This window comes from Harpia harpyja, chromosome 2 (genome assembly GCF_026419915.1).
Source record: "Harpia harpyja isolate bHarHar1 chromosome 2, bHarHar1 primary haplotype, whole genome shotgun sequence".
Classification (NCBI taxonomy): Eukaryota; Metazoa; Chordata; class Aves; order Accipitriformes; family Accipitridae; genus Harpia; species Harpia harpyja.
The window spans coordinates 1,358,899-1,380,829 of NC_068941.1; the positions used below are offsets into that span (position 1 = coordinate 1,358,899).

The window sequence follows — 21,931 nt, forward strand, 5'->3', positions numbered from 1 at the left end:
AGACACTGCTATGATTTTAACAGTCAGTTCTACCAAAGCAGGCCGCACTTAGGCTGGCACTTCTTTCACAACAGAGGGACGTCATGTTTGTATTCGTTTGTCTCGTTCTTCTTTGCTGCTCTACAACTAAGAAAATGTTGAGTTTTTCATATTCTATCTCATATTCTATCTCAAATAAATATCTAACATTTCATAGCCATCTTCCAGGCAATTTAAAAAAGATACAGGAAACTCTCCACAAAACCATTACCACATCATAAGTAATGCACTCAAAAGGTGCACAGAAGGGAAGTTTTCCTCGGGCAAAGATGACAATCCTCAAAGTTAAGTTGCTCCAGCTCACAAAACTGAAAGAGAACAAAGCTATTTTTTGCTTCTATTTTTATCCCAAGGTTGATCAAAAGCCACACCTGTGTGTGGTTTACTGAAAAAAACCCAAAATCCCACACAACAACCTCAACTCTGGAATAAGCAGCCTCCACTGATAAAGTTTTCACAACTTCTAGGCTTTGTCTCCTTCTATTACAATGCAAATCAGAAGAATTTTGGAGAATGAGCTAATTTAGCTTTCTGCCCTTCCGTTTCTGAAGTTCTTTTGGGACAAAAAAATAATACAGGAATCAGAGTTATATCTGACATGTATTATGGAAAGAACTTCCTGAACATTTTCAGTTCATGATAACTTGCATATTTAACCTTACTATGCAGACAATGCAATACTGTAAAAATTCTGCTATTGATTAAATTACTCTAAGGTTTTTACTATGGCAGGCAACAGCCCGGCCTCAAACTAGCCATTTTTATAGGTTAGAGGAAGGTTAATTAGTCTTCATGCAGTTACTGTGACAGACATACCGTAGTTCTTGAGAGGGATCTTGAACCAATTACTTAAGGGCTTAAACATTTAAGCATTAACATCAGACATTTGAATTGACACAATCAGAATTATCTTCAGGGTTTTTTTTCTTTTCAAATGTTGAACAGGTTTACATTCACTAAGTTTCAAGACTCAAGACTGTTGTTGAACTATGTATGGATGAAGGTAGACAGCTCAAAAGAAGACTGTAATGACTTGATACCCTCCTCATTAAAAAATGCATTTCTGCGAGCGGTACCTAACAATTTTACCAAGTACCCACACAAGTAAGACAAGTGACAAATGACACCTCCCATTGCTGGGGAACACAACAGTGGATTGGGAGTCCAATGGATGAGTTTGTTTCCCTTGCTACATGCTTCAGACAGAAAGATTTCCATCCCTAGGCTGTCAGCGCTCCATCTTTTGCATGAGTTCTTACTACTGCAATGGAAATTTGTTCCATTACCTGTTTCCTCTAATCTCTTCTTAGTGGGAGAGATGTTTGTTCAAAGTAAACCGACCACATTCCACCAGCTCCCCGAGTTCCTTACTCGGTGTCCAAGATTGCAGCCTCCTTACTTGTATTATACTTCCACCTTGTGGCCAATTTTTTTCAACAAGTAGCCGATTTCAGTCAGCTTTCATACAATATGAAGCACGTAACTTCCTAATCTGGAACGCCGATGTTTATTACAAATACAAACAAAACATGTCTTCCTGTGTAACACTCAGAACCTGCCCCAATTTTTGATGTTTTGTAGATATGAAAAAAAAGCAGCGAGAACTGTCTGAAAGTGGAGACCAAGACTAGGAAGAAGAGTGGAAATTAAGAGCTTACCTAGAAACAAAGCTTCAGCTTCACCATCGTCAGAGATACTTATAAACAGTAACCCCTGGAGTCCCAGCTAGTGCTAGAAATTGTGCCTATGCATGCCAAAAAGACAGCTCTAGCCCTTCAGAGCATACAGCATAAACGTATGATAAAAGGCAACACTTGGAAACACACGAGACAGGGGAAACGCAAAATGCCAACCAATTTATTACAATGACTTTAGTAATTTAGGTGCCGCTCCATTAGGAAGCATACAGTGGTTTAATTAAGTTGACTTATGTAGATTTAGATAAAACCTGCAAGTTTTACCACTGCCAAAATACCATTTTGCCAGCTACTGTGAAGTGATATTTTAGTGAGATTCTATTACAAATTAGGAAAAGGGAAATAAAAACCAAGAATATAGTAGAAGCTTTTAGGACCTTCGCACAAAGCTCACCCGGAACATTAGGGACAGCACAGAAAACACGAACAAATGTTTCAGGCAAAACCTGGAATCACTGTGAGAAAGACCGTAGCATCATCTGCTAGACAGCATAACTTGGCATAATATAGGTGATGAAAATATGGCAAAGGCCTTGGAGTTCAAGACAAAATAGTGCAACATGTTAAAAAACAAACAAACAAAAAACCAAACAAGAGAAATAAGCTGCACAAAGTGTGTGTGGAGGGAAATTCCTTGAAATAGCATTCTGACTGAACTTTGAAAAAAGGCAGGGTTGACAATACGAAATGATTCTCACAATTTAATTCGCTTTTTTGTTTAAGATGAACTGCGGGCTTGTATGCAACAAAAAATTTAACATCTGAACTAATCGTTCATTACACATGTCCTCATTCAAGAGCTTTTTATGTCACTCAGATACACTTGCAACCCACAAGTATCAAACTCTTTCCTCTGACATTGACTGTATATGAGGAGCGAGACAAAAGATTTCACTTACCTGGGAGAGGTAGCTGAACTAATACACCACTAACTGTTGAATCCTTGTTGAGTTTTACCGTCATATCTAAGAGTTCTTCCTGAGAAACGTCTTTAGGCCTCAGTATGACCTCACTAGAAATGCCTGAGAAAAAACACAAACAGAAGACACATATTAGTACCAGGAAATTTATCTACGGACAGCTGAGTCATTTCGTCTAAAAATCTGTCCGATGCTTAACAGCTGTCTTAAATAACCATAGAGGACTTGCTAACAATTCTGCTTTCGCTGTCTGGTCTTTAATGCTGTATTTCTAGATGTCAAGAACAATCTTCCAACGAAACATACAGTAAAAAAAAATAATCTATAGTTGGACACAGTACCTCCAAAATTAAACAACATTTTAGAAATATTAAGAAAATAAAGTGTGTAACTTTTCTACAAATGTGCTCTTGAGAATTACAATTAAAACTGAACAGATAAAGCTACACTAGCATTACTGGCATTTTATCTGACAGCTTTTCTACTCCCATGGGACAAAAGTTGTTATTAGAAAAGAAAATTTTTCAAGTTACTTCACAAGATTGCAGTTTCACTGATAGCAACAACATTGAAGTTCCCTGTTTAGGCTATGATACTCTTTCATTCGGAGATGAGATGTTGTAGTGACTGGGCTTTATCCCAGGTAATGAGTCACTCAGCTTTTCTGTTCGATTTCACTTTGTCGAAAATTTTGCCCTTCATACTCAGAGCTGAGAAGCCCCGGTTTTGCATTGGCTTGCCTGGCTCTACTGTAGACCTGAAGCATCCAACAGGACATACATTTCCATGAGATACAGCAGATGCACATGAAGACTGACATTATGAACAAAAAGGCTCTTCCCGGTATCTTCCTGTGAAACTGGTTACTTAATCACTGTTGCCATCAATTCCGGGGTAGTAGGGTTTGCTACCACAGTTGGAGGTGGGCTGAAAAACCCACATATAAAAGAAGGCATCTAACAGGTACTGAGGAGGCAAGCTCTTAAGCAAATATTTCACATTCAAAAATAATCAAAGTGTCTTGCAGAAATAACTAAAAACTGACATAATTTCTCTCTGATTACCTTTACTCACCAAGAGTCTCAAAGCCAGTTAAGACATTTAACTGTCAAAAAACTTCCCCAGTGTTCTCCTTTAGTTTCCAGTTTCTAACAGTAAGGGTGCAAACTGTTTCCTACAACATTTTAAGATACAGAACTGAACTTAGGGCTACCATTCACATGCTGTTAAAACTACTTCCTTCACATGTCAATGCAACTTCTTTTCTTTAGGTTCACCAGAGAAGATGAGGAAGAAAACAGTGCAAAATTAGTTTAAGATATAAAGGGAGTTCCCCCTCCCGCTTTTTTAAATTTTTTGTTTTTAAGTAACAGTATCATCTTGTGCTTACCAAAGGATCATTTATATTACATAACACATACCTACAGCTGCAGCTGCTTTTATCTTGTTTCTGACATAAATATGACTAGCTGGATTGTCTCCTACTAATATGACACTGAGATGAGGTCTCTTGTTTCCAAAGGATATCCACGATTCTACATCCCTTTGAACTTCTTTCAAAACTTGTTTAGCAAGCTTTGTCCCTGAGATAATGGTTGCTTCATCACTATAAAGACAAAAAGATATACAATATTTAGGTCTATTATTTCATAAACAAGACACTTTAAAGTGTGTGATCTACCGTGTTAAATACTTGCAAATGCTTTGATTAGTTAATTTGCTAGTATTTCAAATATTACTTGAAAAACACTAATGCATTACAAATCCACCCGAGGAAAGAAGTGTTACCCCACTCCCTTATTTGAAGAGCAGGAATGTGCCATCAGTGCATACGGAAGAGGAGCTCACCTGCCACACCCCACCTTCCCAACACACGTAGCCAGCCAGGCTGAATGTATCTATGAACTCCTGCATTTGGGAACAGAACACGAGAACATTCTTACGCCCTTAAGTTTTTTTGTTTTAAGGAATTTTTACCCACCTCCCTTCCCAAATTTCTTTCAAAAATCTATTTGACATGGGATTATTCACACTATTCTTTTGTCCGAGCCTAGATGATACTATTTCTCAGCTTTCTTAGGACTTAACTCACATAAGCCAGTGGCAACTTACTCAGGAGCTTCTGTCATGCCCTCCCCACTTCCGCCCTTTCAATCCCCTGTCCTTCCAGTAACTTCGCTCTGTCGCTCAACCAGCACTACAGCAGACAAACACCCTCCTTGGGTAAAGGCCCCACAGCCATTGCCCTACCCATGTAGAAAAGCAGAGAAAAACTGAGAAAGTCTTGTGGCTTGAACTTGTCCCAGAACTCCTCAGCCCCCCTCTTTCCCTCTACATTTCTGTGATCATCACCCCAGCCAAGGACGCGGAACCCACACTCACCCCTCACCAACCTGCAACAAACAAGAAACCTCCGGCATGCGTAACTTTCGGATGCTAAAAGGTTAATTCCTTTTGTAGCAGATAATCAGCCTTTAAACACTAACTTTATTGCGTGGTGGTGGTGGTGCTTAGAGGGGAGAAAGCAGGAAGAGAGAGAAAGCAAGCTGTAGAGCGAGAATCTGTACCACTGATCTGGTTTAAAACATGGTACTCTACAAGATTCAAACCCATAACCTTAAGCAGCCAAAAAAAGTGAGTTGCATTTTACTCATTTCAGAAATTTGTGCAATTTCAATTGTTCTTAGTAAATCTTCATGATCAAAGAAGCTAAATGCACAAGGGTGTGGAAGAAGGAAGGTAGGCGGGGGAACAGCAGCAGCGACAATGACACCACGCAGGACAGGACGACAAGACCACCCAAAATCACAGACTATCTCTGGTCTTATATAAAGAAATCATCCAAACTTAACCTCTACATCTGACTGATAGATGAAGAAATCCAGTGTACAGTTCAGGTCACTGAAGAACGGCTCTATGAGGACTCTGCTACATAGGGAAGTGCAAGGTACCTGAAAATACATTTTTCTGGATTGGAAATAATAGTATCAAACTCTCTAACTTCTACCACTGCTAGACCCCTTCAAAAAAATGAACAACTTGTAAGTAGTAACATGACAACCCCCAAATGTATTTTTAAATACAGTTTATTTCAAATGGCATATGCGGTAAACCTTAACAGCGCTCAAGAGGCACCGCAGAATAGAAAGGAAGTCGAATTCCTTACTTAATCTTACAAGCCCTACCCTCACCCTTGAATGACACTTAGGTGACAATAATATTAAGACTTACCCTTTGGTAAAGCTCTTAATGTCTTTTATCAACTTCCCGTGCTCACCTCACCAACTAACTGCTCAAAGATCAAGTGCATCTAGACTGAACAGCACTTCCTTAAGTACTATTTCATTCAGATCTTCCAAGTGTCAGCTTTATCTTACCTTGGTTGTTCTCCTGGTCTCCGGAGTCTTCTCCATCTTCCTGCCTGTCTGCTCACTATGAGCAAGCGTAGGTGCCCCTCATCTTGTACGTGTCCATGGGACATATTCCACCACAGTTCAAGCTTTTATCTACACTATCTCCTTCACTAATTGAATCTCTCATCTTCTCAAAGAAACTTCAAGAATCCTAACATGATACATACATATAGTTAACGCTTCTTGGCACAATCATCTGATATTATAACAAGAAAGTACATACTGTTCTATCTGTAAAAATGTAGTAAAATAACACCAACTCCCCAGAAGCAGAACTACCAAGACAGACGCAAAGTTAAAGTCGCTAGTGGACAAGTTCACTCCTCTCCTAATGAGCACAACTGTGCAGCACTAAGAAAAAACACACTCCTGATTCATCAACTCCTAACCAAAGACTGTCGACCGATTACTTGATCTTACTTTCTAGAAAGTGAGCCTAAGTAGGAGAGGGTTTCCCCTCTGCAAACAGCCTACACTTCCTTCTTTGAGATGAAAAGCTTTACATGTATACACACATACATACACACAGATTGTAACCCCTGCTTTGAATTGAATAAATTAATTCAACATGACTACCATTTATAACTGGCATAGTTTAGCAAGGACTCCAGATGAGTGATAATGACAGCAAGAAGATGTCATTATAACTTTAAAATAAAGAAAAAAAAAACCCACACTGCCTAGTATTAAAAAAAGAAAGAAAAACGAACACACTCTGCTGAGAACTATTTATCCAAGCGTTTGTCAGGAAAGCAAAATATTAGAAGCATAGTTGGCACACAACACACAAATACCTTGTTTCCTTCCATTTTACACCAGCCTTAGCTACTTCCCAAACACAAGTTTCTGTACTGTTTAACTTAAATATGTATATAAAGAAAAATAATTAAGCCAACAGATGTGGTTTTATTCTTTTCCTGTACGGCCTGCTCTGTATGTGCTCATTTTCATAGATGTCTCTCTCCCATCTTCATTATTTATGTTTTAGCTATACATGCCTTCGGCACAAGACACTTCTTTCCATGTACTCATTATGCCAAATACATAATGAATGCTCACCTGCGTAGCAATGCCATATACATTTAAGAATACAAGGATTTAATGATATTTTGGGGCCAAAAAGTACTTTCAATCCATATGAATGTGTATCGCATGCCTATGCTATTTTTACTCTAAATGTGTTGCCAAAGGTTAAGCAAACGATTTTAAGTGTGTGCCTATTCCTTAACATCTAGCCACAGACTCATCAAGTTCTCAAGATCTGTCCTCGCTCACATCTGACCATTCTCACCCCATCACACTCAATCTTCTCAGTCATCCAAGGATCAAAACCAAAGCAAAATAACAGAAGAACAGTGCTAAAAAGGCAAAACCACACACACACAAATATAGAAGAAAAAAAACCTCTCACACACATTATAAGCTAGGACAAAACAGATGTAATAAACCCTAGCCAGGAGGCACTGTGATAAGGCTCTTCCAACACCTGGATCTTTCTGAAGACAACAAAAAGCAAGTTCTACAAGCCTGAGCAAACATCAATTGTAAAAGACAAAAACTTGCCTGAAAACAGAAATTTTTCAAGTTAAGACTACTCTGAAAAATTAATACTCTGGGGCAGCCCAGGTATAGAAGATCAAAACGATTCCAGGTTAGTTCACATATGCAGAAGAAAACAAGTACAATTATACCTTAGCAAGAAGTTACGGGATGGGCCTACTTTAAAAAAGCTACCCTCTTCTGGCATTACAACAGCTAAACAGATACTTGGAGGAGATTAAGAAAGGTATCGATGCAAAGAGCAGTTCTATTTTTCATATTCGTAACTTAAAAGTGCTGGGAAGGGAGATGGTAAATAGCATGTACATTTATGGCAAATGTTTATGAAAATGACTCCAGGTCTCAAGGAGGATCTCAATGAAGACAAAGTACAGGAAAAAGAAATCTTTAGGTAAAACTTTCAGCCTTTGCTTTGGAGACTGACCATGAACCACAGAGCAACTGAAATTATCAAATAATCGGAAAATTGAGTGTGAAAGCTCAGCTTTGTATCTTACAGAGTTACAGATAAAGAGCCTGTCAAGTCACAGATGCACTGTTCTCTCTTCTAAGGAAGGAAAGAACAGCAAATCTCGTGACTTCCCCCCACCCCATAAATTTTACTATTTATTTAGGGCAAGAAAGCTTCCCCCCATCATCTGATCATAGCTGATGATCACACACCTTCTTGAGCCTCATGGGCTCAACCACCCATAGTTTACCAATATCAATACAATGTCACTAATGCAAATCTTTTTTGGAACACAGGTAACAATTTTTATAATGGTTCAGATACCAAGTGTCCCAGTTGTCACGAGTCCCAAGGTATTAAAAGCACTCCACATATCCACTAGGTTAACTCTGCACTGAAAAATGCCATCACTGTAACCAAGCCGTAAATATCGCTACTGCAAGAACCACCGCTTAGGTTGAAACGTTCATCACTTCTTACATTTTTCTTAGCGGAAGTTTTCAAATAGATTTGAAAGCTGATGTCACCTTCATATATAGCAAATAGTTTTGCCCTACATCAGCCAGCACCTAAATTTTTACAAGTCCAAGGCCAAAACCAAATGTAAAACAAATGTTACATTACTTAGAATATAAAGATTATTATGTTCTTCTTTTACACGGTTAGATATTCCCCAATTAGCAGCTATCCATGCATTACCATTCTGCTACTCTACTTTATTAAAAAAAAAAAAAATCAACACAAATACTTAGTGTTTACACTTAACCATACACGTTACAGTTACACAAATCGAAACCTCAACACTTCCAATAGGTACTACAAGTGAAGACTATCTAGAAATGTCCTAAAATGTATTATTCCAGTCTTGATGATGATTTATCGCAGCTGGTCATCATTATAGCAAGACAACATACTGTTCTCCCTATGAAAGACTTGAAAAAATTAATTTTAATCACCATAATTAATTACTTTATTCTTACACCTAATGTTTGGCTACTTCAACTTCTGTTGCTTGAACTTTGCTTGACACATAAAATAAGCAAAGTATGTGATGGTATTTTACCTCTATTTTCTAGGAAGACGGCGGTATTTATTATTCTTCTTGATCATTATTAGTTCTAGTCGGTTTACAATTTCATCCAGAATTTTAAGACAAGGGTACAAATTCAGTGTATCGTGAAAACATGCATTACCTATTGTGTAACAGAAGTGTGGTTTTAGTTCCAAAGAAAAACCTCCCTGGGGAAAAAAAAAAAAAGAAAAAAAGGCCTATGTTTGATTAGGTATTAAGAGAATAAAAGCTTGACATCCTTCAGCAGTAATCTTTTTCTTTGCCTGACTACCCTGAACATCCAGAACTAAAACATTTCAACACTCTCTGCAAATACATATGTTTGAAGCTTTAATGTACATCTGTACACAAACGCATTTAGCATTGATGTTTAATATATGTCGAGTCAGTTTGCCATGATGAAAGTAGTTAAAAGTCATTTGCAAAAACAATAAAGCATTCTGGATTTAGGCTAAAATTGGACTGGTTTTCAAAGTGCTGCAAGACTGATCAGTTGGGTTTTTTTCTGTACCATATTCTGGGGAATGAACAAGTCCGCACCTAGAACAACATATAGGGGAAAAAAAAAAAAAAAAAAGAAACACCACATTTTCTAAGACAGTCTACAACCAGTTCTGCATTCTCTCTCTACTATAAGAAACTACACAACTGGAGTAAAATAACTGATGATTAATGTTTTGTTATATTAATAAGATGCTCATTTGTCTGTTTATCAGCATACTCAAACACAAGAAACGTTTAACAACTCAATACATGGGGAAAATATCTAAAAGCCAGCAGACACCATATTTATTCAGAGACACTTGTTTAAACTTTATAGACACGTGGATGGTAGAACATGGAGGATTTTAAAATATTACCCTAACAGCATATGGAAGAAATTCACAGTGGTCAGTTCTGAAACAACTTCTTTCCTCTGCTAGTCTTTAAGATGGAAAAAAACCCTAATCCTAAAAGCACAAACAAAATGCCAGGAGCATCATCCCACCCATAACATAGTTCATCTGTTTCTTGAAGAGAACTCTTTGCTTAAAGATCATATTTGGAAACAGAGAGCTGCTGCCAGCACTTCTGGAAAAAATTAAAACAACGGTCTACACATTTTAACTGCACCCAAAACAACACAGTCTTCTTGCTAATACCTACCAAGTTACTGAAAGAAACTTGTTTAAATGCCAGTGGCTAAAAAGCAGAAAACATTAGTGGATTTAGATGCAAATACTAAAAAGGAAACAAATCAGGTGGCAACGCACTGTCATTTACCATTCCAAATGGAGAAGCTTCTCATTCTGCTCCTTCCAAGGTTATTCTCTACCCTTCATGACTCCAGAAAATACCTTCCCAAAAGTACGAAACCACTTGCACTAACATCACTTTTTATGTAACATAGCTGATTTATTTTTATGAAGTATATTTCTTCAAGAACCTACTTTCTGGTACATAGTCACCATCTATTCATCCCACATTTTTTAAGCCTCTGGATTTCCTCAACAACCGTTAAAGCTTTGAGTGTTTCCCCAGATGTGATGCATAAGGTGCTGAGAGTTCACCAGGGAAAGATGAAGCAGCAGCATACACATACACACCTGCTGCACAAAATATACTTAAATTCAGCTCACCTTCCAGTTCTAGCAACCACCTGAGCAACCAGTTTAAGTAAAACAAAGGTCACCTTGAAAATATCTGTGACTTCCTGAATTCAGCTATCTTTGATGCATCAACTAGTATTTTCATACACGAAATAAATATCAAGAAGAATACATTGCTACAACTCAGTAAACACTATGACATTTGTTATTTGGACCTTCAGAACTCTGTCTCAGCAAAACCACCCAGTTATAAAATTAACTCTCATGGGAGAAAAAAAAAAGGCAAGCTTTAAATACATAGCCAAGGAGAAATTTCCAATACCTCGCCATTTTCCCTAATTGCACTGTAATGCTCTTCAAAGTCTCTTATTTGTATAAACAAATATGCATATACAATTTTCTTAAGTAAAGAAAATTTTTCACAACTGTCAAATACATAAATAACAAATATTACAACATGTTGATGCTTCTGAGGCTTAGAGTCTAGATAGCTTAAGTCCTTCGATGGAAATATTATACAAGAACTACATGAAAAAGTAAAGCATCAGCTGTACAGGAAGGTTAAACTGCACCAAACTATTCAAGACATTCAAATTAAGAAGTGAATTATTATTTTAAATTTTATCCACACGAAAAACTTGACCAGGTGTAGTGACAGATTTAATGTGTGTTACTATGCCATCCTGTCCCACTATCATCCTGCCCACTCACGGATGATCTTATTCTGAACCCTGTCTGAGTTTACAACAGAACAATTCATGTACTGAATCGTTCTTGTTAGTGTACCCAGTGACCTGCAGGACATTACAGAAACAAAGATGTCACCTGCTAGTATAGATCAACCTATGCACTAAAAGCCCAAAATCATATGGGGCATCACAATGGCATCTTCTCAGTCCCATATGTACCACACAAAAACCTCTCTAAAATCATTACTACGGAGGCATCTACTCTTCGCAGAACTGCAAAAAAGTTACTAGCAGCAAAGAACAGAAGTAGGCATGCACCGTTCCAGAAACACAGCCATTTGTGCCAAAACTGGCAGAACTGGATCCTCTGTTGTACAGGACATACAAAATATCTAGGAAGTCAGATGCTTATTTCAATTGCCACCATACAGCTTACTAATCTTTTCATGTTTGAAAACACAAAGCAAAGACAGTGCTTTCAGTGTAGGCTACTTGTGACCCGCTGAACCAAGCAAACTTTCAGGTCAGTATTTAAGACACCTCCAGTATAAATGGAAAGGCTGCCAAGCAAGGGCTCAGCTGAAACCCTCCCATCCACACCCAGAGAAGCACTGGTAGTTGCCACGCCACAACATCAACAGGAAAGGCTCGGTCCAGCCAGCACATTAAATGGAACACATGAGTAACAACATCAGGAGACCCGTCCTCACTACGGTAGAGCATGCCCTGCTTGCCCTAGGGATCCAGGCTTTCAGCCAACACTGGCAGACCCCTGCCCGCTGCAGTGCTATGGGAGACACAGCGTGACCACGTGGATTTTACTTATTTATTTATTTAAATTATCATTATTTTACTTTTATTTTAGAATTTGTAATTTTTTTTTTTCCAGAACAAAAGCACGCCACAGGATCACATCACCTGCCTTGCCGAGGACCGCGAGATGCAATGGGCCGGGCTGCCACCATCACTCGTCCCTTCACACAAACAGTAATATTCTTTAGCAGAGATTAAAAACGCTTGCCTACAAGCCATCCGCCAAAATAATCACGGACGCCAAAAAAATTTAAGATATATAGCAATTCCGTGTAAACGAACCGAGAGGCTCTTTACGGCAGTAGGAGCAAACGAATGTCGACTGGCCGCGCTCCCCTCGGGGAGGAGGCGGAAAGGCAGGCCACATTTCAAGGGCTCCCCCATTTCAGCGCACCGGTTAAATCCCCACAGGATCCACGACGCCAGCGCCGCAGCCCTCCCGCCCGGTACCCCCGCCCGCCGGCACAGACCCCTCAGAGCCCCATGTTCCCGGGGAGAACTGCAACTCAGCCGGGCTCCAGGGGCAGCTACCCCCCGGAGGCGACCGAGGAAGGCGAGGGGTCTCCCGGCAGCGGGCCGCGGTGCCGTCCCCTTCCCTCAGGCGGTTGGGCGCCCGCTCTGCCCGCCGCGCGCTCGCGAAGCTTCCAGCGCGACCGTTAAACGGCGGCGGCGGGCGGGCGGGCGGGCGCGCGCGCGCGCGCGGCGGCCGCCCTGTCCCGCCGTTCTCCACAGGGCTCCCCGCCGCACCGGGAGGAGGAAGAGGAGGAGGAAAGGAGTGAGGATGAAGAAGCCCCCAGCGGTGCGGCGTACCTGGCGGCGCTGCGAGGGGAGCTGCTGGTGCCGTAAGCGGCCCGGGGCGCCGGTTGCGAGAGGGCTCGCCATCGCCTCAGCGGCGCCAAGCCCGGGCGCAGCACCGAGGAGGAGGAGGAGGAAGAAAAGAAGGAGAAGGCTGTCGCCGCCGCCATGTCGCTCCCGGCGGACGGAAGCGCCGCCGCAAGCAAGCGACGAAGGGAGGAGCCAGGGCAAGTAGCGGGCCCGTGGCCGCGACGGGGCGGGGCGCGCTGCTGAGGGACGGGCGGAGGTGCCGGTCGCCCTGAGAGGAACGGCCGGCCTGAGGGGAGAGAGGAGGACGCCGCCCGCCAAAACTGAAGGGGCGGCGGCGCCTCCGGTGCAGGAGAGCCTGTGGGCAGGCCGTCACCACCCGTGTGGTGGCGCGGGGCTGGCAAACCCTGCGGGTTTGTGTGGTGAGAGGGCGAGCGGCACGGCCCCTGCCCACCTCCCCGGCCCTTGCCGCCCTGCGGTGCTTCGGGGGTTGGGGCAGGAGCCTCTGCCGGGGATGGTGCACAAGGCGGTCTTCATTTGCACCCTTTGATTCGTAGGCACTTCTCTTCCCGCCAAAATGTGGTGTGTGGGCAAAGCCGACACCGGGTCAGAGCCGCACAGACAAGCGTCGATGCCCTTCGTAATTCTCAGCTGCTCCCGCGTGTTTTCCTCGTGGACTTCCTTGCAACTCATATTAGTGCTTTCTGTCGTGTTTTATGGCAGATTTTTCATTAAAAAGTGTGGAAAAATTTCTCTTTGCAGAGGGGAAGAAGAAAACAAACTGCGATCTGAAATAGCATATACAAAGCATGCCAAAATAATAACCGGCAACCTCACCTGCAATACTGAGCCTACTGACAGTTGGCAAATTCCTTTAGGAAGCTGGCAAAAGCTTGGAAAAGATGCAACAGATTACTGAGGCTGCAATTTCTGCTATGGTACTGGCAAATTTTTTGATGAGTTAGGTGTTTGTGTAGGGAACGTGGTTCGGCTGTTTCTACAGACAATGTGCATACTGTTTTTTAATTACTTGTCCTCCTAGAATCTTATTCTCTTCCAGTATTGTAGATATTATGTAAATCTTCCCCTTCAGGTTGCTATTTTACAAATAGTAGCGACACCAAACTTTACACACCATCTAGCATCTATGTACCGCATTAATTACAAAGCTTTTTTAAAAAAGGACACTTACCCAAGATTCATTGACAAAGTTATGTACACCATCCCTTACTCCTATGATTATTTCTTGTTACTGTCCTGTTTGGAGAAAAATGAACATGTGAGGAGATAGGAAGTCCTGTGAAAATTTACGGTCCTGAGCAGAGTGTAGATCTTTAAGATAGAACAAAGATCTTCAAATGCTAATCTATCCTATCCAGCTTCTAAAGAACTGAAGATGATGAGTGTAAATTGAATATTTAAGCTCATTTATATAACATCTAGCCATTTTTGGAATGCTGGTTTTTTTAGGACTCTCGTATTGCTGGTTCTGTAAAAACAGAGATGTTCAAATACAGATAGACTGACACTTTAGAATTGCAAGTAATCCTACAAAAGGGAGTAAGTTACTTGAAGGGGCTATATATATATCTCACAAAGAATAGGCAAGATATTAAAAGAAAAGCTGAAGGGAATAACAGAAAACACAATGGGCAAATGAAAAAAATATTAGTAGTCCTAAAAATTGGTATTACAGAGAAGGCAATTCCATCAAAAGTTTATTTTTGTCTAGGATGAAAAACGTTGCCCACTCATTTTTTTTTAGGCAAGGTTTGTACACTTGACTACAAAACTTCGAATTGCTGTTGTTAAGATTTCCCACAGATGGAACGTCCACCACAGATCTTTCTACCAAATTCGTACACTAGAAAAAAGCAGTTGTATTAAAAATGCTTTTGTTGAAATTTGCTATGCAAATTGTGACTGAAGAATTGCTTTACTTCAAAGGTACATCAGTTAGTTACAAAATGTTGGACGAACGTAGGCAAGCATATTCTTACAGTCAGTGATGCTGAACATAACAAAAAAAAAAGTTACCCATTATCTTTTATGCAAACTCACCTTTTGTATCAATTGGATTCCTGCTATTCATACTGACCCCTACAGACAAATAAAAATAGGTTTTCAGTAGTATGAGGATGAAACCTTTTTTCTTGACCTCAGTTAACTGCTTATGTTTCAGATTCCATTCAAGTTTGCAACTTAAATATCACAACTTTTAAAAAAAGCAAAACACCACAACATTTTAAATTAACTTTCACACCAATCAAGTTGCACCTTACTGTGGCAACCTCAGGTTTGACCCTGAAGCTACGTGTAGTGATGCACATATGAAAAATGCTACCAATGTCAGTCATTCACACCAAAATAATATACCACCTTTTCGTATCATTCCTGAAAAAAAAATCTGAAATCTCACCACTGCTATAATAACAATATTTATAATTAACAGTTTGCAGAGCATGGCCTACAAAAAATGACCACATTACTATTGCTCAAGATCTGTTGAGTACATTATATAGAACATCTTATGAAAATACTACAATAATAAATAATAGTATGCATATGAGCCACAAAAATGCACTGATGAAATTGGTACAAAGGGTAAAGCTGAAAATACGCAATTTGGTTTGCAGAACAGCGAAAGCAGAGTTAGGCATTGACAGCTATGAAGGAGGTGGGTATTCTTAGCAGGTTGTTTCAGAGTCTGTTACACTTGGAGTATTTTCATGTGCATATGATTAAGGACTATAGTTATAAAACACTGTCTTGGGCATTAACAATCCCATCAACTTAAAATTATCTCTTAATAATTATTTCTGTGTGAAGAGGAAGTCAAACATGGTTGGTTGGTAAGAAGTGCTGTTCTCTCATCTTGTGAAAAGCTGTATCAGGAAATGTTGCTTTACAAAAAATTTTGTGAGTAATTTCTTTCTGTATCCTGGAGGATATTATGCCTTTCTGTCCACTCTCCACTTTTTTCTTCTCTGTTTTGCCTTCCCATCTGCTCGAAGGTGTACATTTGTATGAGACAAAGAGGTTGAGAAGAAAGGTGAACCATGTCATATTTTGCAGTCTTAGTTTAAGGAAAAAATGAATCTTAGTTTAGGAAAAAAAATAGAGAAGAACTCAGGTTAAGTAAAAAACTTCTTACCCTTGGGAAGCCTTGTATTTTAAGAAAATTTATTTGCTGACCTTTTTTTTACTTTCTAGTAGTCCTACACCCACCCGACCCACAGCCTCTATTTTTGAAGGACACCAGTATTGGAGATGAACATAGTATTCAGGACAAACACGTTACCGTTTTTTAAAAAACCCTGCTCAAGATCACGTGATCTGGCACTTTCAGCACCTGCTGCAGAGTCTGCTTTCTAACAGCAACAAACTGTATAAAACCTGGGCCCTGACAGCAGAATACTGGGAATTTTTGGAATGTGAGCAAAAGTGAGAGTCATGGCTATTGCTGGAGCCAGAAAAGATACTAAAGGAGAAAGATGTGTTACCGATTTACTTAACAGATACATATTTTGCACCTTGGTCCAACATCACTGAACTTCTGTTCAGAAGTGCCCTGTTCACGAGGGGTAAAAGAAGGCAGTACAGAACATTGCTTGAAGCCTGAAGGGTTTTCCTTCATCAGCATGCTCTGGATGGTATCTGTGTGTGCTCCTATGTGCCGTGACTGGCTTAGAGTGCACATCAACAATCCGGGCTGTGCCTTCACCTCGTGTTTATATAGAAAATCTGTATTAGGATAGTTACCGAGGCAAGTGTTTGCCTTCCTTGCTTGGCGATGCCAGAGGGGAAGCTAGTCACCAGGAGGCACTCATGCCACACGTTAGTCTTGCCTCACACCGATCCTTCCTGCTGCCGTCTTCATAAACACACTACTTGGGATGCCAGAGTTCGGTGTGAATGTCGTGATGATCATTAGTGATGGCCTTAACTACATCTCTTGCTACATAGTCATTATTCTGAATGTAAAATAAGATCCTCCAGTCACTTCACTTGTTTTAATATCTTATTTTCCCTTAGGACCTGCTCCCGGATGATGGTGGCAGGGAAATGGGAGACAAACAGGAGCGCAAGTTCTGTTTGCCATAGCCGTCAGCTGAAATAGAAAACACATATTAAATTGTTTTGTAGGAAATGAAAGAGAACTAGACTCAAGATGGAAGTTCATATTTAGGATCTTTAAGAGAAAGACAGACTTCAAAGCACAGGCAATCTTTTAAAAACTCTTTTCTTATGCTTTTCATGCAACTATTGGGAGTCCTCAGGCTACCAGTCAACACCGTATGTTTAGAAAAATCTTGGCTCAAATACGCAGTTTTAAGGCATGAACTGAAGAAGTGAATACCCAGCCAAGTCTGTTTTAATGAGAGGTTTTAATCTTAGTTATTTTGGCATCACTTTTGTGGTGAATAGGGTGAAATTGTGGTGAATGGGGTGAAATCCAGTTGGCGGCGGGTCACAAGTGGTGTTCCTCGGGGCTCGGTGTTGGGCCCTGTTCTGTTTAATATCTTTATCGATGATTTGGATGAGGGGATCAAGTGCACCCTCAGCAAGTTTGCAGACGACACCAAGTTGGGAGGCAGGGTCGATCTGCTCGAGGGCAGGGAGGCTCTACAGAGAGATCTGGACAGGCTGGATCGATGGGCTGAGGCCAATTGTATGAAGTTCAACGAGGCCAAGTGCCGGGTCCTGCACTTCGGTCACGGCAACCCCGTGCAGCGCTACAGGCGTGGGGAAGAGGGGCTGGAAAGCTGCCCGGCAGAGAAAGACCTGGGGGTGCTGGTCGACAGCCGGCCGAATACGAGCCAGCAGTGTGCCCAGGTGGCCAAGAAGGCCAACGGCATCCCGGCCTGTATCGGAAACAGCGTGGCCAGCAGGAGCAGGGAGGCGATCGTTCCCCTGTACTGGGCACTGGTGAGGCCGCACCTCGAGTCCTGTGTTCAGTTTTGGGCCCCTCACTACAGGAAAGATATTGAGTTGCTGGAGCGTGTTCAGAGAAGGGCAACCAAGTTGGTGAGGGGCCTGGAGCACAAGTCCTGTGAGGAGCGGCTGAGGGAGCTGGGGCTGTTTAGTCTGGAGAAGAGGAGGCTGAGGGGAGACCTTATAGCTCTCTACAGCTACCTGAAAGGGGGTTGTGGTGAGGTGAGTGCTGGTCTCTTCTGTCAGGTGGCTGGAGATAGGACGAGAGGAAATGGCCTCAAGTTGAGGCAAGGGAGATTTAGGTTAGATATTAGGAAAAATTTTTTTACTGAGAGGGTTGTCAGACATTGGAACAGGCTGCCCAGGGAAGCGGTTGAGTCACCATCCCTGGAGGTATTCAGAAAGCTTCAGGACATGGTTTAGTGGGCATGGTTGATGGTTGGACTCGATGATCTTGAAGGTCTTTTCCAACCTAAATGTTTCTATGATTCTATGATTCTACAGATGACAACACAGTAAATCAATGCTGTCAGAGTGCAGAACCTTATGGATAGATGTATTTTTGATTAATGACTAGCATTTATTGTCTGGCGTGGTCTGACTGACATGTCTAATTCAGTGAGTACAGTATTGGAAGCACTGATGTGAGTTAGGTAGATTGTGTCATACAGTAACAGCACATTGTATTTCTACAGAGGTCTCGAATATTGAATGTGTTTTTTTCTTGTCTTTCTCTAGCACAATTAAAATAAATTAAGGCTTTCCTTTTCTCTGCACCCTGTCTTACTGTTGCACTCTAAAGAACCTTACAGTGAAAACAATAGAAAGTACCTTTTTAAGTGAAAAAGGAAAACTCTAGCATTTGGTGTGGGATTGAATTTGGAGCAAAGGTTCTGGTATTATTTTTAAAAACTAAATAAAATAGAAATCATTAACCACAGTGCTAAACATTTATAATGCCTTTCACAAATATTATTGGATCCTTTAAATGCATGTGTTCATGGAGAAACAAGGAAATTACTTTGATTTGATTTTAAATGAAACAAGTTTGTGTTATTACAAAATCATTGGTAGACAGTAATGAGTATTACGATTTTTAATAGTAACAGCTATTCCTAAATAGTAACAAGCTCCAAATTCTGTAATAGATTTGCGTAAATATGTAATACTTTGACTTTTTCATTGTTTTTCATTATTAGTCAAACAAACCAAGTAGTCTGAATTGCAAGGAATGTGAAATGTGCTGTAAATTTAAGCAGATTCTACTCAAACTGCATCATTTCCCAGTGAAGTTTAGATCACTTAAATTTGTAATAGGTGTATTTGCTCTGCCACAACTCTTTTTGAGTACTGTGTCTCATTACAGAGCTCCGCACGAGTGAAAATGAGGTATCTAGTTGGTGCTTGAGCTCTTTGCTATGAGTACAACAGCAGGGAACATGATTTTCAGCCTGGGGAAGCTTCTCTTAAGCTTGATTGACATATCTTAATTGCATTTATATTCTCTCTTAGGTTATTCTAAAATAATCATTAAGAATTATAAACATTGCCAAGACTTTTAGCATGTAGTTTAACCACACATTACAAATTATGTCTGATAAAGGGATCTTCCTGTGGATCTTATGTTAAAGATTATTCTATTAAAAAAAGAAAACCACAAATGAAAATTATTTTTCTGATAACATACAGCAGCAAAACATAAACCCGGCATTTTGTGTTGCTTTAAATTTGGTATGCAGATACAATTAGCACTGCTACTGAAGTCAACAGTCTATGAATTTAAAACAAAGTAAATCTACACTGAAGTTCACAGCAAACCCATACTAGTTATCTTCATTCTTGTCGCTTGCCAAACCGTTCTTCAGCTGTCTTTGTTTTTGATAGATCTACTCACTAGATGACTACAATTTTTGGTAAAACACTCATTTTTAGAAAATCCCAGAAAGTAACTTCTCTCCAGTTCATTCAGATAACTAAAAAAACCTGGAAATTACATAAAGTCAGGTCACAATTTTCAGTATGGTTTTCATGTTAAAAATTCAGAAAAGACGTTGTATCACTAATATTATCTACATCAGACTCGCAAATATTATCTATATCAGACTCTCTAAGCTCGTGGCATTTTCTTTAATGAAAACACGCGTATCGTCCCAAATCTTCCTGAAAATTAAGTAGACTCCAAAATGGCTGTCATCTACATACTACAGTTGCTATTCCCTTATATATCTTCACAATTTCACCATCCTTCTTTGTGGGGAATTAGAGACGTAGCAGCAGTAATGTGCCACTGGTGCAAAGTTACCATCTTTTCATATCTGGTTTTGGGTTTTTTATGGCACAAAGTTTCTGTCCAGTAGAGAGTTGAAATTCGCTACCTTTCCATTGCTGACTTTTTTGTTCTGTGTTTTTTATTTCAGGCAAGAGCAGATGGTTCCTATTCAAGTTTTCATTCTGGGGGCTGAAGAGGTGTTTCGTTCTGAGCGAACGGTGGAATGCTGGCATTTATGGCTGAGGTGAGCAGCTGATTGAACGTTACGAGCAGGGCCATAAAGGGCTGAAGATCACCTGGGGAAAAGCTACAAATGCCGTGGTGGGCTGGGGTTGGGAAAAGACACAGGTAGATGTGCGTTGGGTTGCTCTGAGCACTCTTCTTTTTGGAAGACACCTTTACGTGCTGATGACGGCTGGTAAATTGGTGTCCAGGGCCTAAGGGATTTGGGTGTGTCACTGTTGGAGAGCCTGTGTGCTGGCAGCCATATAGGATCAGCAGGAAAATTAGAGAAGAAATGCTTAAATTAATCTATGATCTTGCGTCTTGTCTCTTGGTGAGAAGGGCATGGGAGAAAACTTACAAAGAAATGTCTCAAAATGTTCTAGTTTAAGTGTGGAAAGAAAAAGGGTCCATTTTACGTGATGGTGTAGTAGTAAAAAATTTAGTTTAATACCCTTATGATGAGGAGTGCAGTGTTCCTGGAAAGCAGAAGATGCTGGTCAAAATAAAAGCACAAGTAAAAGTTAGAAAAGTCTGGTATGTTACATGAACACAATTTGACAAAGAATAAATAGGCCTTTTAAAAGGAAGTCCACGTTCAGTGCATTTCTCTGGATCCGAATTTGTTTGCTTTCCCTGTAGTTTTTAAGAACTTCATTAACACAATTGTATTTTCCTTGCTGTGCAAACTGGACACTTTGCGACTTTAATTTGGATTTAATTATAGATGGTATTTACAGGTAGCATTGAATGAGGAAGAGAGGACTAGCAAGCTTGTTGAAATAGTAATTGCTATGGGGGGTATTATATTTATTGTCTGGATATTACAGAAACTGTTATTCTGGAAACTGACAGGAAATCAGCATTTTATTGAAAGGTCACTAATATGATAGAAGTTATAGAAGTATATATGCAAGACATCCTAAAAATATATATTGGAGATATTAACAATCTATTGAAGAGAAGCATCAAATGTAGGTACCAAGTACAGCGTCTTAACTGAGATTACATATTTAGCGTGGGTGTCAGAAGTGAAGCTGTGCTGCTAGCAGGTAAGAGTATGAAGGAAATTCTAGGCTGAGGTGAAAAGTCAGATTTATGCTGACACGCAAGTCAGGAATGATAAGGACAAATTTATCTTTAGGATAAATTTCTTAAGTCAGTTAGTGAGTTTTATTTACGCTACCAGGTGTTTCACACAGAAAACCTGTATGCTATTTCTTTTTTGTGCCAAGTCATTTCTGCACAGAGCGTAAGAACCTGCTTTTTATTTAGCCTGACTGTGGAAACCCCTTGAAATACAGCACCTTCACTGACAATGTGTTCAGCTACTTTATTCAAATAGTACTGGCAAAAAAACCCCCAAACCCTGTAATAATTGTTGCTAGCTTGGCAAGTGAGTTTCTGAATGCACTCTTTCTGTGTGGAAGAGGATAGTAA

General features: G+C 40.3%; 1 protein-coding gene and 1 long non-coding RNA gene across 5 annotated transcripts in view; one reads left to right on the forward strand and one right to left on the reverse strand.

The window, feature by feature from the left end:
* Positions 1-13,253, reverse strand: part of MTHFD2L (methylenetetrahydrofolate dehydrogenase (NADP+ dependent) 2 like) — a 39,363-nt gene extending 26,110 nt beyond the window's left edge. For 2 of the 4 annotated variants that reach the window (XR_008238801.1, XM_052811745.1), the window contains exons 1-3: positions 13,054-13,252; positions 4,078-4,262; positions 2,636-2,758 (exon numbers count right to left, since the gene is read on the reverse strand). Coding sequence is in view for 3 of the 4 variants with exons in the window: in XM_052811745.1 (XP_052667705.1) it covers positions 2,636-2,758; positions 4,078-4,262; positions 13,054-13,208 (463 nt within the window). In the remaining variant the exon portion in view is untranslated. Of the gene's footprint in view, positions 1-2,635; positions 2,759-4,077; positions 4,263-6,033; positions 6,362-13,053 lie in introns of those variants that run through there. The other 2 variants (XM_052811750.1, XM_052811763.1) reach the window with 2 other exon arrangements.
* LOC128153035 (uncharacterized) overlaps positions 13,175-21,931 on the forward strand; it is a 57,757-nt gene continuing 49,000 nt past the window's right edge. Inside the window, exons 1-2 of the long non-coding RNA XR_008238827.1 lie at positions 13,175-13,269; positions 20,428-20,513. This is a non-coding gene — a long non-coding RNA (uncharacterized LOC128153035). The remainder of the gene's footprint in view (positions 13,270-20,427; positions 20,514-21,931) is intronic.